Source organism: Dermacentor silvarum, chromosome 3 (genome assembly GCF_013339745.2).
Source record: "Dermacentor silvarum isolate Dsil-2018 chromosome 3, BIME_Dsil_1.4, whole genome shotgun sequence".
Lineage (NCBI taxonomy): Eukaryota > Metazoa > Arthropoda > Arachnida > Ixodida > Ixodidae > Dermacentor > Dermacentor silvarum.
In genome coordinates this window covers 45,434,314-45,448,376 of record NC_051156.1, presented here as the reverse complement: position 1 = coordinate 45,448,376, position 14,063 = coordinate 45,434,314, and the positions used below count along the sequence as shown (strand labels likewise).

The 14,063-nt window shown below is 47.5% G+C and overlaps 1 protein-coding gene across 1 annotated transcript in view; it reads left to right on the top strand.

Moving 5' to 3' along the window:
- Positions 1 to 12,624, top strand: part of LOC119445414 (fatty acid synthase-like) — a 175,163-nt gene extending 162,539 nt beyond the window's left edge. Inside the window, 3 exon segments of the mRNA XM_049663271.1 lie at positions 3,236 to 3,309; positions 3,311 to 3,473; positions 12,413 to 12,624. Of these exon segments, the coding sequence (XP_049519228.1) occupies positions 3,236 to 3,309; positions 3,311 to 3,473; positions 12,413 to 12,609 (434 nt within the window). The 3' untranslated portion in view covers positions 12,610 to 12,624.
- Positions 12,625 to 14,063: the final 1,439 nt, after the last annotated feature.

The window sequence follows — 14,063 nt, the reverse complement described above, 5'->3', positions numbered from 1 at the left end:
GGGTGGTGACTTTTCTCAGATCGCGGCACAGTTTTTCGCTAATTGCACGAACGACAGCTCTCGTGTCGACAAGTGCACATACGGCGACACCATCTACTAATAGATCAAAAATGAGGTCTTAGAGATTTCGACGACGGTGCATTTCTTGCTACGGGAACTGCGGCTGTCAGTTTTCCTGTCGTGCGTGTCTAGGTCGGCGAAGCATCGGGGAGATATATCGGCAACGGGGAGAGTACAACTAGCGTGAGTCAAAGGGGTGGCATGTAGAAAACGAGTCGGCGACAGGAGAAGACACTCGTTGCGAATGCTGAGCAGCTTGATGGGTTGGGGAAGCCACACCGCCTTGAGAGCAGAAGTTGCGACGGCGACAGTCGTGGGCTATATGTCCCGCAAGACTACATGCGAAGCATATGGATCGGTTATCAAAAGTACGCCACGGACTAACAATAGACGGTCCGGTGGGCGAAGAAGGATGGGGCACCGTGCGTGAGTGTGGTGGCGACGTGTAGAAGGACCCGGTGGCCCCGTAGGCGCGAGAAAGAGATGGGGCCTGAGGTCTGGCAAGAACGGCAGCATAAGTTAGTGGTGTGGTGACAGGCAACAGCGATGAGGCAGCTGGTAGTACCTGGGTGACTTGCGTCTTAATGACGTGACGAAGATGTGGTTCCTAAGATGATGTCACTGGCTCAGGTGAGTGGGCGATAAGGGAAAGTAGACGTGCAAGTTTCCCGCGGATGAACTGCTTTAAGTGCAGCAGTGAAACGGTGTGATCAGTAGCGCCGTCGAAGCAAGGTTGGAAAGGTCTGTTGTATCTTGAGCAGCACGGCGCGTCGAGGCACGCTGCTTTCGGAGCTAGTTGCAAGTCTGGCAGATTTGTATCACATCGGTGACCGTCTGGGGGTTCCTAGCAACAAGCGTCTGAAATGCATCTTCACCGACTCCTTTCATGATGGGCGTTATTTTTTCCCCTTAGGTGAGAGATGGGTCGACGCGCTTGCAAATGAAGAGAACATCTTCGTTGTAGCTTGTAAAAGTCCCTGCGCTGGACTAGACTGCGCAAGCGCTCTTCCGCGCTAAGCCGACGACCGAAGACCTCCTTGACGGCTGCCGTGAAGATTAGTTCGTGATTTTGTTTTCATGGATTTTGTACCAGAGGACGGCAACATTAGTGATGTAAAAGTGAACGTTCGTGATCTCGGCGTGGTCATCCCATTTGTTACAAAAGCTCACTCGTTCGTACTCCACGATTCAATCCTCTACGTCCTGGTCGACGGTGCCGCTAAATATAGGTGGGTCGCGTTGTCGAGGCATACCAGCACAGAGGATTGTGGTTGGTACAGGAGCAGCGTGCGATGGGCCAGGATTGGTCAAGGTGAAAGCTGTTGGTAGCGTCCGGCTGCGAAGTTTCAGGATTAACAGAACCACAGCACCTCGAACACTTAAAATGGCGGCGTTGGTCTTCAAGCTGGCTTGGGCGTTACGTTGCAAGAGGCTAATTGAAAGGCAGGTCTGGCTACCGGGGAGCGCGAGCTAGATGATTAATAAAATCGGGCCCCGCGGTTCCGTTCCTTCTTGTTTGTTACATAGCAGGGGTCTCGAATTCGGCAACATGGATGCCTTCAGGTAGCATATGTGGGTTTATTTACCATTTGCCTTTACCCAAAGGGATCACGGACTCGTAACGCCTACTGCAGAAAAGGATGTTCCACATCCGCCCCCAATGTTTGTGAGTGGTGGTGCTGGCTAACACTCGCAGGGTTAATTCTAGTAGTAAAACATAAATACCCCATAAAGTGGATGGGGAAACGGCGCCGTGGTAGGTCAATGGTAATAGCATCGCACGCGTAATGCGAAGACGTGGGATCGTGCCCCAACGGCGGCCAGTTGTTTTAGATGCGAAGCATCTTATGGCGGGGGATTTGTCCGTCCTGCGTTCCGCGGCGTCCCACACCCCCACAGCGCATGCGCGTCCCCTCCCCCTCTCTCTCCTATCCTACACTCCCCTTTCTCTCCTCTAGGAATCATCTACTGTACGGAGCGGCGCCCGCTTGCCACACCCCACAGCGCATGCGCGTCCCCTTCCCCTCTCTCTCCTCTCGTACGCTCCCCCCCCCTTTATCTCCTCTAGGAATCCGGAGCGGCGCGCACGACAGGTGGTGCGACAGCTGCATACTCCGCTGGGGCGCCACGGTAGTTCCGTGGTATGAAAATGACGGAGCGCGCGCACCTCATTCTCTCTCCTGTGCAGCGCCGAGATGAGCGCTCGGGCCGCTGCCGCGAAACCATCTCCCGCTCAAGCTAACCATCTCGCCGCTGCTGCGCATCCACACATGGTTCCTTTAGCGGGAGATGGAGTAATTTTTTTCATCCATTTTCATTTCCAATAATTTATCATTCATGTATTTCAGTTGGTAAGTACAAGTTATTTCCCCTATGTTGCCCTTGGTGTCTTTTTTATGTTGAGCTACCCCATGGGCTACCCATGTTATCTTTCTTGGAGGCTTTCCCCATTGGAAGTTTGTACGGGGCTCACATACGACGTTCAGTCACGAGAAATGACCACTGTGTGTGCAATTCAGAGTCAAGAGCATGCGATACTGCAGTGGAGGAACACGACCGGTTGTGGGTATCACGAATAAACAAACTTTTGAGAAGCCGCTGTGATATCCTTCGTCAAGGCTCCTGCGTTTTAGCTTGGTGGCGGCTCCGATGTTTTGTCCATGAGACGACACAGGTGTAGAGAACGTTCTAAGAATACTAAGTGACATAATTGTTGCTACCCGTGCGGATCTGAGGTCTCGAACAATGCTTTCTTGTGGCGGCACATCAGGGTAATCTTACAAGTCTTATTGTGGACGAAGCAGAAGAAGAATAGGAAAAGAACATGCAGTAGCTGGGTCCTTCCCGCATGAACAGGTAATCGCTATCCTCTACTTCTTTTGGGAAAGCGGTATCTTTACTGAACTTGATTTATCCTAGTAATGAAGTCTTTATGTGAGGATGAACTGAATCTGGGGTGGCTATACATAATACTCCGTTTCAAATAAAACCATATGGTGAATGTAAATTTTACCCACTTCCTCCATTTATTTTATTGCTCCAGGGCGATTGAACATATTAAGTGATTTGTCCTACTTGTACCTTTGTGTCATTATTTATATCACAAGATATATTTTTCAAATGTGCCATTTATTGTTTATCCTAGCTATAAGTTTAAACCATTCTGACGCTGCAGGTCTGGCCATCCAATGGGGCGCCATCGCTGATGTCGGCGTGTTCCGCGAGATGATGGGTGATGACGCGATCGTGCAATGGCACGGTGCCACAGCGAATCACTTCGTGCATGACTGCAATGGACCAATTTTTAAACCAGAGCCATCCCGTGGTTTGCAGCTGCGTAAAGGCTGATAAGTTCTGCGAAGAGATTGGAAACAAAAAGCACGACATCGTCGATTCTGTCTTGCACATCATCGGTAAGGCAACTTGCTGTACGCTTGGATTATTACTATATCTAGGCAGCCACACAGAATTCAGTCGTGTTTCCGCCAGCTAATAACGCAGCAATAGCAGATGGATGTCGTAATGTCGCAATCAGCAGAAAGATAAGCTGTAGCACACAAGCACAAAGTGGACAAAAAAAAAAGAGTTCACAAATATGTGCTTTGATTCCCGGAAAAATTTTAAGGTAGGGCATAAAAATTGAACTAAGCCTAATAATGCCAGGGCGCCGTATTGCACATGTATCCAGATTGCATTTTTTCGCTTTACTTGTCGGCGTTCTTGTGCTTCCGACTGTAATTAAGGCTGTTCGGGTCATTCTCGATGCGTCGCATATATCAGATTGCCATTCGTGACGGGAGAGATCTTGAGCAAAGCCTAATAGTCTCTTTTCTATCAAGCGTTTCCAATGTAGTTCTAGAACTATCGATGAGGGTCAGTAGACACAGACCCTGCAACGACGTGCAAAATAAAAGGCCGAATTATAGTAGCGGCGTCATTCCATCTGACCATAGGCGTATCTACCGGGGAGGGGCAGGGGGGGCACTTGCCCCCCCCCCCCCACTGTCAAAAGTGGGGGGGGGGGGGCAAAGCTTGCCATTTGCCCCCTTCCCCCACTTTTGAAAGTGGGCACTTTCGGCTACACACTGGCAAGTCCAACAAAACTACAGCTGAAGCTAAATGTTATTGCTTAATAGAGTCACCACGTCAATAATGCTTTTCTTTACTACGTATCCCCGGTTTGGGTAGCGAGTAATGTGCCTCCTCGTGACGCGCTGTAGCGGGCGACGCGCGAGATTCGCCATACACGCTTGCATTGCGCAGAAGTCCTGGCGCTGGACAGTTCCCGCAGTTACAAATTACCGCCTAACTATACTTGAAAAAACAAAACAATGGGCTTGATATATTTCACCTTCGGGCGAGGGGAGAGGTCCGGATAAAGTATTTCCCAATGATGGGTGTAACTTACTGCATGAAATGATTGGATTATCAAATGCTGGAACCATTGAATCTCCGTCCCAAAAAAGTCTACGTAGCGTTGCAGTATAAATATATATCTTATCACCATCAAAAATCTAATCAAACCACTTACAGGTGTAACTGTCGAATTTCTTTGTGTAATCACGACTTATCGTTTATTTATTTATTTATTTATTTATTTATTTATTTATTTATTTATTTATTTATTTATTTATGATACCTCAAAGTCTCAGAACGGGACACAACATGAGGGGTGGGCACGTAGAAAAATTACGAGACGGGTTAGGTGGCGTGACTTGAAAGATGGCCTTCAATATCAGTTTTGAAACGGGACATGTCGGTGATGAGGGCGATGTCAGAAGGAAGGGTATTCCATTCTCGGGCTGTGTGCAGAAAAAAAGCACGCTGATACGTGGTGAAGTGGGCGCGTGGCAGATACACAGCATTGGGATGCGTATGGTGGGAGAATCATGATTTGGTTATCTGTGGGCAGCGAATGAAAGAACCTAAAAATTAAAAAAATACGAGCACTTTTGCGGCGGGAGGTGATCGAGAGAAGACACAACCGGGATTTTCAGGCTGAGACACTTGTATTATAGGAGTAGTCAGAAACAATGCACCATTCAAGGGAATTAATCATATTAACCTGGTGGTTGTCATAGATAACACTAGCATATTCTGGTTTAGAACGAAAATGACACTGAAATAGCTCTGCACGTTCGAACGAGGTCACTTTCACGAACATACCACCTCGCAGACCCTCATGTAATGTCCCGTTCTGGGACCTTTGAGGTATCATTAATAAATGAACTTGCATATAAAATCCTAATGCGCTAAATTATTATTTTAACAGATTAGGATTTTATGATACCTCAAAGGTCCCAGAACGGGAAATTACATGAGGGTCTGCGAGGTGGTATGTTCCTGAAAGTGACCCCGGTCGAACGTGCAGAGCCATTTCCGTGCCAATAGAACAATTAACTGATTTTTTTCTAAAGGCCTGTATCACTTCTGTTTTTATCGATGTCATTTTCAGGCGGTTTTTGAATAAGGGCTACCCTACTACTTGTTTCCCTGCAGAAGCAAGAACAGCAGATATTTTATATTTTGAAGAAATGAAGACCACCTTATTGTGATGTGTTCCGAAATTTTGAACTGAGGTGGTTGCTTACATACTCGAAAAACCGCTACTGAATACTCGCTTTCCCCCAGTTTTTATGCCTTATACACGGCATTTAGTTGTTAATCCCGGTATCCTCAGTAAACTATGCTGGACACGGTGTTAATATTTATTCGAAGTACGAAACAATATTCCGAGCGACGAACGATAAATGTTTTTTTTTTCTTTGTAGGTTCATTGCAAGCCTTTGTAGAATATACCCCCGCAGGGGCGTCTGCGTCAGCAGGCGTTTGGTGTGTTGCGACACCACGTACCCGAGCACACGAGGGTTGGACCCTCCCGCGTCTAATCGTGCGCGGCTTAGCCGTGTCCGGGGAAAAGAGGATCCTGGGGGTTGAGCCAATGCTGAGTGCTTGGACCTTTATGGCCCCTTGGCGGAGGCAACACACCCCTTTGGCCTCGGCTTCACGTAGACGGCACCCCCGGACTGACCCACCCGGGGGAAATCGGTGGTCGGCTTTTCCTATCCCCCTCTCTAACCTTTTGCTTTCCTGTCTTCTTTCTTTAACTATCCTATCGTCTCTTCTCTTCTGTCACTTCCTAATATTCATAGGCGGCTTGGGTTAACCTTGTGTATGTGCCCTCCCTTGGGTATAATATATTAGGTTATAGTGACAATGTACGGTTGGCGCCTGCAGCCTTACGCGTTAAGCACTGCAGCGTCCCCTAGTTGGGCTCCGTGGTGGGTGGCCGCCATTGCCGCCGAAATAAAACAAACCGTTATGGGAACACCAGCATTTCCCCGCCTACTTGATCGTCACCCTCTAAAGAGGGGACGCACCGATGAACTTAGCCTGTATTTCAACCGACCAAAAGAAATCTATCCGAAATACCATGTTGTACACAGCGAAAATGCTTCAAAACCGGCCAGATCCATTTCTCCATTCATAGTTGCGAAATCTTTGACGGAAGCTTTAGGCTCAGGTTACAAAGTGATCAAAATGGCTAGCGGAGACCTTCTTCTTGAGGTCCCTCAGAAACAACAGTACGAGAAACTCGGCAACCTTGTGACTTTCGGCAACATACCAATTTCTGTATCACCACACCGATCAATGAATAGCTCACGTGGAGTCGTATCAGAAGCAGACCTCCTAGAATTATCAGAAGCAGAACTCCTGGAAGGGTGGAAAGATAAAATGTCACCAATGTAAAACGTATCATCATCAGACGGGACAACAAAGAAATCCCCACCAAACATCTTGTCCTCACATTTGGATCTAGCGTTCTGCCTGAAACCATCGAAACAGGATACATTAAGTTAACTGTTCGACCATATGTCCCTAACCCTAGACGGTGCTTCCAATGCCAAAGATTTGGCCATGGCTCACAGAGCTGTCGTGGTCAAATAACTTGTGCAAGGTGTGGAGTACAGGGCCACTCCTCCGACAACTGTACTGGCACTCCTCACTGTGTGAACTGCAGTGGTGACCACGCATCCTACTCACGTTCCTGTCCAAACTGGAAAAAAGAAAAGGACATAATCACCCTAAAAGTAAAAGAAAATATTTCTTTCAAGGAAGCCCGTAAGAGGTGCTCACTTTTCCACAACACATCTTATGCTGATGCGGCGCGTCGGGGGGCAGCGTCGCAGCGGCCACTGCCACCTGCCCAGCCCGCACACAGCGAGCTGCCGCTTGTGGCCCCTGCCCCCTGGGTGGAAGGCGCTAAGCCTACCCCACCCAACCAGCAAACAAGCCCGGTTACCCTTGGGTTACCGGCACCACAACAGTCCACAGCGGCATCCTGCTCTTCGCGTAGCGAACCGGCAGGACCGCCAGCAGCACCCACGGTGGATGCAGTCAAGGCTGCCTCACCCTCTCCGGCCCCTGCTGCCGCTGGCAACAGCCGGCGCAGCTCAGGCCCAAAGACAGCCCCATCAACCTCCGGGCTGGTGGGCGCAAAGGTCTCGTCCTTCGCGGCGAGACTTTCTCGCGAAATTTCTCGCTCGCAAGAGCGCGTGTCCGGCGCCCCACATGAGGCAATGGACACTACACCCATCCCGACGGCGCACCAAGCGCCTAAGGAGTGGCGAGGCTCCCTCGACCGCTTCAGAAAAGACAAATCCCGCGTTACAGGGCCCGGAAAGGGCTCTGTAATCTAAAGCAATATTTCCTTTTCTAGTACACACAGCACCAATTTACTTTCATTATGGATACACAAATCATACAATGGAACGTCAGAGGTCTTCTTAGAAACCTCGACGATGTCCAAGAACTTCTCCACGAACACAACCCAAAAGTGCTGTATGTACAGGAAACTCACTTAAAATCGACACATACAAACTTTCTCCGACAGTATGTTACGTTTCGTAAAGATCGTGATGATGCCCTCGCATCATCAGGCGGTGTTGCCATCGTAATCCACAAAAGCATAGCATGTCAACGTTTGCGGCTACAAACGCCCCTCGAAGCAGTGGCAGTTCGACTTGTTCTCTTAAACAGACTCATCACCATTTGCTCGCTTTACATACCCCCACATTACCAACTACACAAACATGAATTTCAGTCATTTATAGACGAATTGCCAGAACCTTATCTTGTTCTTGGCGATTTCAATGCGCACAGCGGTCTGTGGGGCGACTCTCGCATTGATGCACGAGGCCGTCTAATTGAGGACTTTCTTTTCTCATCCGGTGCATGTCTGCTAAATAAAAAAGCAGCCACATATTATTCTCTCGCAAATAAAACCTTTTCCTCCATAGATATGAGCATAGCTTCTCCATCCATACTACCTGAACTTGAGTGGGAAGTTATAAAAAACCCTTATGGGAGCGACCATTTCCCAATACTGCTGAGAACACAAAGACAATACGAATCTCCACCACACGCCCCCCAGTGGAAGGTCGATGCAGCGGACTGGAAGAAATTCCATACACTTACCAGTACGCTCTCGTGGGCTGACATTTCATTGCTCGGAATTGACGGTGCCGTCGAATATCTTACTAATTTCATAATTGATGCAGCTCTTAAGTGTATTCCCCAAACAAGTGGACTTTCTAGCAAACGCCGTGTTCCGTGGTGGAATGAACAATGCCGGAACGCACGTAGGCAGCAGAACAAAGCATGGAGGCAGCTTCGCGATTCTCCTACTGCTGAAAACCTCGTCAATTTCAAGAAAATCAAATCCCAAGGTAGGAGAACGCGCAGACAAGCCAGGAGAGACAGCTGGCAAACATTCTTATCAAGCATAAATTCATACACGGATGAGGCCAAGGTTTGGAACAGGGTCAATAGAGTAAGAGGACGACAAACACATCCGCCTCCCCTGGTACATACGCAGGGAGATAGCCTGGAGGACCAGGCGAACCATTTGGGTGCACATTTTGAACATGTGTCCAGTTCAGCACACTATTCTCCAGCATTCACAAAATACAAAGCAGCAATAGAAAAACAAAAACTAGACCGAAAGAGCACTGGGAACGAGCCATATAACCTACCTTTCTCCCTAGCAGAGCTGCAAGCATCACTCACCTGTTGCAAACAATCTGCCCCAGGCTCTGACCGCATACTCTACGAAATGTTGAAAAACCTGTCCTCTGAAACAAAGAAAACCCTTCTCTGCCTGTACAACTCTATATGCACCTCCGGCGAGATCCCCTCTGCCTGGAAAGAGGCCATAGTAATCCCTATCCTGAAGCAGGGCAAGGATCCATCGTCCGTATCGAGTTATCGGCCCATAGCTCTAACAAGCTGCATCTGCAAAGTCTTTGAGAAGATGATAAACCGCCGTCTGATACATTTCCTAGAATCAAACAAGCTGCTTGACCCATACCAGTGTGGATTCCGCGACGGCCGATCCACCACTGACCATCTGATACGCCTAGAAGCTCAGATTCGTGAGGCTTTTGTCCACAAGCAATTCTTCCTGTCTGTTTTCCTTGATATGGAAAAAGCATACGACACCACGTGGCGATTCGGAATACTAAGAGACCTCGCACACTTTGGAATACGTGGCATTATGCTGAATATCATTGAAAGTTATCTGTCCAACCGCAGATTCCGTGTTCGTGTGGGTAATGCCCTATCAAGACCATATGTGCAGGAAACTGGAGTACCACAGGGTGGTGTGCTTAGTTGCACCCTTTTTATCATAAAAATGAACTCTCTGCGTCTGTACATCCCACGCAACCTATTTTATTCAGTATATGTCGACGATGTACAGATAGGCTTCACGTCATGTAACCTTGCAATCTGTGAGCGGCAGGTTCAGCTTGGACTGAACAAACTGTATAAGTGGGCAGACGAGAATGGTTTTCGGCTTAAACCACAAAAGTCCACATGCGTCCTCTTCTCCAGGAAGAGAGGTCTGCACCCTGATCCCACCATCGAGATACAGGGTGAGGGTCTACCTGTAAAAACTGAACACAAATTCCTAGGCCTAATTCTGGACGCGAAGTTAACGTTTATCCCACATCTAAAGTATTTAAGAAACAAGTGCCTGAAGACAATGAGCATCCTGAAAGTGTTGTCTCGCACTACGTGGGGTAGTGACAAAAGATGTCTATTGAATCTATATAAGAGCCTCATTCGATCACGTATAGACTACGGTTCCATCATATATCACTCTGCGACGCCGAGCGCCTTGAAGATGTTAGACCCTGTCCACCATCTGGGTATCCTCCTCTCTACGGGTGCGTTCAGAACAAGCCCCGTAGAAAGCCTTTATGCCGAATCAAATGAATGGTCGCTACATCTACAGAGAACTTACTTATCCTTTGTATATTTCCTAAAAGTGAACTCAAACAATTCGCACCCTGCCTACACAAGTATAAATGATCTGTCCAGTGCCCAAACCTTTCTGAACCGCCCTTCCGTGAGAATGCCCTACGCACTGCGAGTAAGAAGTCTTGCCGAAGAAATGGATGTGTCGCTCCATGAGCACGATGTCATGCCCCCTCCTGTGGAGCTGCCGCCATGGCAGTGGCAGCTGATTGACTGTGATCTGTCCTTCATTGAGGTCACAAAGCATGCGCCGGTCGCACATATTCGTATGCACTTCCTCGAATTGCAGCACAAATACTCTTGTCCAGAATATTTTACTGACGCTTCAAAGTCACACGCCGGCGTGTCTTACGCGGCGGTCGGTCCGTCCTTTTCTACTGCGGGAGTTCTGCACCCAAACACAACCATCTTTACAGCGGAGGCCTACGCCATCCTGGTGGCGGTTAAACACATCAAACAGCTAGACATACGCAAGGCAGTCATTTACACTGACTCTTTGAGCGTGTTGAAATGTTTAAACACTTCAAGTAGGCACAGAAACCCCGTAATTACAACTCTTTATTCCATCATTTGCACCGCGTATGAATCCAAGCACCAAATTGTGCTCTGCTGGGTGCCAGGGCACCGCGAGATCGAAGGGAATGAGTTGGCCGACAAGCTAGCCACATCAATTCATACAGACGCTGCCACTTCACCCATAGCCGTCCCTGTAATGGACCTAAAACCCTTTATTAAGAAAAAGGTCAGGGCCTACTGGCAACGTCTGTGGGACAGAGAAACGGGCAATAAATTACACACTATCAAGCCTCATCTCGCTCAGTGGCCACCAGAATCAAAGACACGCCGCACACAGGTTACACTTTGCAGACTCAGGATAGGACACACATACAGTACACACGCATACTTATTGTCCGGTAGCGATCCCCCTGTCTGTGATGAATGTGGCGAGCCACTCAGTGTACTTCATGTCCTTTTGCAGTGCCCTGAACTGGAGCCTCAGAGGAAAAGACATTTTCCATTACCATCACGGCAAAATCTCCCATTACATCCTTGTATGTTATTGGGCAACGAACCTATTTTTAAATACCAATCCATCATCGCGTTTTTAAAAGATATACAGAACTTTCGTGTTATATATCCAGGTGACTTGTAGCACGGCCTCGCTGGAGAGGCCGCTGCTGCAGTATTTTATTAAAGAAAGCACGTGCCTCGTAGTCTTTGACCACAAAGGCCTTCGGTAGGCGTCGTGCTACTTTTATAGCCTTAAATTTTAGCACCATGATCACTTCTCATACATTCACGACCCCCAGATCACTCCACACGTCACTGTCATAATTATATTCGATGTATGTTCTACGCTCATATACCGCGATATGTTCTTAGGCCCCTTTACAGCCACATAGCATCCTATCATCGAAACTCACTGAACATGGCACACATACCATTCTTTGTCTTGTAGCTCTTTGGCCACATTTGGCCCTTGCGCCACAAAACACCAAATATCATCATCATCATTTGTAGAATATATATATATGGAGAGACAGAGAGAGATCTGCGGTTCGCCCCCCCACTCGAGAAATAATTGGTACGCCTCTGCATCTAACAAAGGTGCTGTTAGTATCATCGCTATGGGCCGGCTTGCATTGTTGTTTTCTATAGATACTAAATCATGTTGTATTGGCCATCGTTTAACACCTTGCTATAGAAATATCAACGTACGTCCACAGTGACAACCGTATGATGCACTAGGGAGAAGACAGAATGCCGCATAAGCGCGTTCCAAAACGAGCATCGATACTAAAAGTAGCAATACGGTAGGCTACAATACGCACAAACTGTAATTTCCGATAGGTTCGCCGGCAGTGCTAGATATAGAGCGCCGGTCCAACAAATGTTGCGATAGCAAAACAATTTCATTGTTCCGAAACGTTACAGACACAAAACAGGAGTATTCGCCAAATTTTCGGAATAGCGGTAGCTAGAACCTGTATTCCATGGCGTAAGCAACCCCCTTTTTCCACTGACATTGCAGGTGGGAAAAATGCGTCAACTCTGAACACGGATATTGCTTTCGGGGAGATGGGCATGGACTCCCTTATGGCCGTCGAGGTGAAGCAAACAATCGAGCGAGAGTGCGGGATATCGATGTCAATGAAAGAGGTCAGGCAACTTAACATCAACCAGCTTCGCCAGATCAGCGATGACATCGGAGCGAAGAAGCGTATGTGAAGGCATATGAGGCATCATTGGAATCTCTTGCTACCAGGCATATAATCTCACATTATGCGCAAAGGCACTTAATAAACATGGTTGTTCATACGAGAATTTTCACTGGGGTAACATGTTCATTTTGACTGCCTGTATCCAAAATATTGGTTTACAGCATGGTTGAGTGTACATGAAGCGGAAGGCACTCAAAAAATACGGCGTGTCAACTGTGCGAAAAATCCTGACTGAATTGCCAACACTTACTGTTGGCGCAGCATTCTCTGGAATGATTCGTGTCCTCTTATACCACCACCATATAACGTATCTGGCTTGCCATAAACTAATTCGCTTGTCGTCCCACTTGGCAGATTGAGCATTGTGTCACAAAAAAGGTCGCACTACCGACCAGCTAGATTGTTATAAAAAAGTGCGATTGGAAGTTTAAGAATTACTGAAGAAGTACAAGCATATTTTGTCATGCTCTGATATGATGCTCATAACTGATCACTTCTTTGCCTTTGCTTCTTTTTTAAAGTATTTCACGGTGAAATCATCAGTCCATGAAGGTCCCTCAACAGGAATCCCCTTTCAGGAGACGTGTAAGAACGCGACAAAGTTGACAGTCACTTTATCATACGCTAAACATAATGAAGGCGAAAACCTGCGCGGTCACGAGACCTTCCATAAATCCCTTACATTCTCATTCGAATGCTTTATTTCCTATTACCATAGCCTCCTATATAATCTATGCCTGCCGGATGAGCGCGAAAAGGCCGTCGTCCATGGCGGCGCCACCTACGTAGGGTAAGAGTCAGCATACTGAAGGGAGCGGCAAACCTCGTCACGGGGATGTCGCAACTGCCGCACGATAGCAGTAGCAGACGACGAAAGTTGTTCACATTCTTGTCATAATAAAGGTTTAAATCGGCGGTTGAGGTGGTAGCAGACGATTTCTTTTTTGGAAGCCGCAGAATTGGAAACGTCGCTATGAATGTTTCGCTGCTTTCCCTAGGTTTTTCTCTTGCAGCGATATCGTCGAAAATGCGAAGTTTACTTTCAAAAACTTTCAAAAAGCGCACCTTAGACCCCTACGTAAGTGGCGCCCCCATCCCAAGTTTTGACGACGACCGCTTTATATTGCTATATTATTACAACACTGAGATATATAAGTATTTACACAATTTTTATTTACTTTCACGTATTTTTTGTCCCCTATGAGCACCAAAAACGTAAAAAGCTCGCACGCGACAACCCTACGTAAGTGGCGCCACGGCCATAGTTCCGACGACGGCCGCTATCAATGGGATCGCCGATAATCCGGCAGGAATAGAATATATAGGAGGCTATGCTATTACTAGTTTTCTCCCGACAAAGGTCGTGGGTTCCAGTGCCTTATTGAACTATATCTCAATTACCTATGCCTTAATTATTATCGCCCTAATTAACACCAATGGTTCTAACTGCCACCAAAGGTC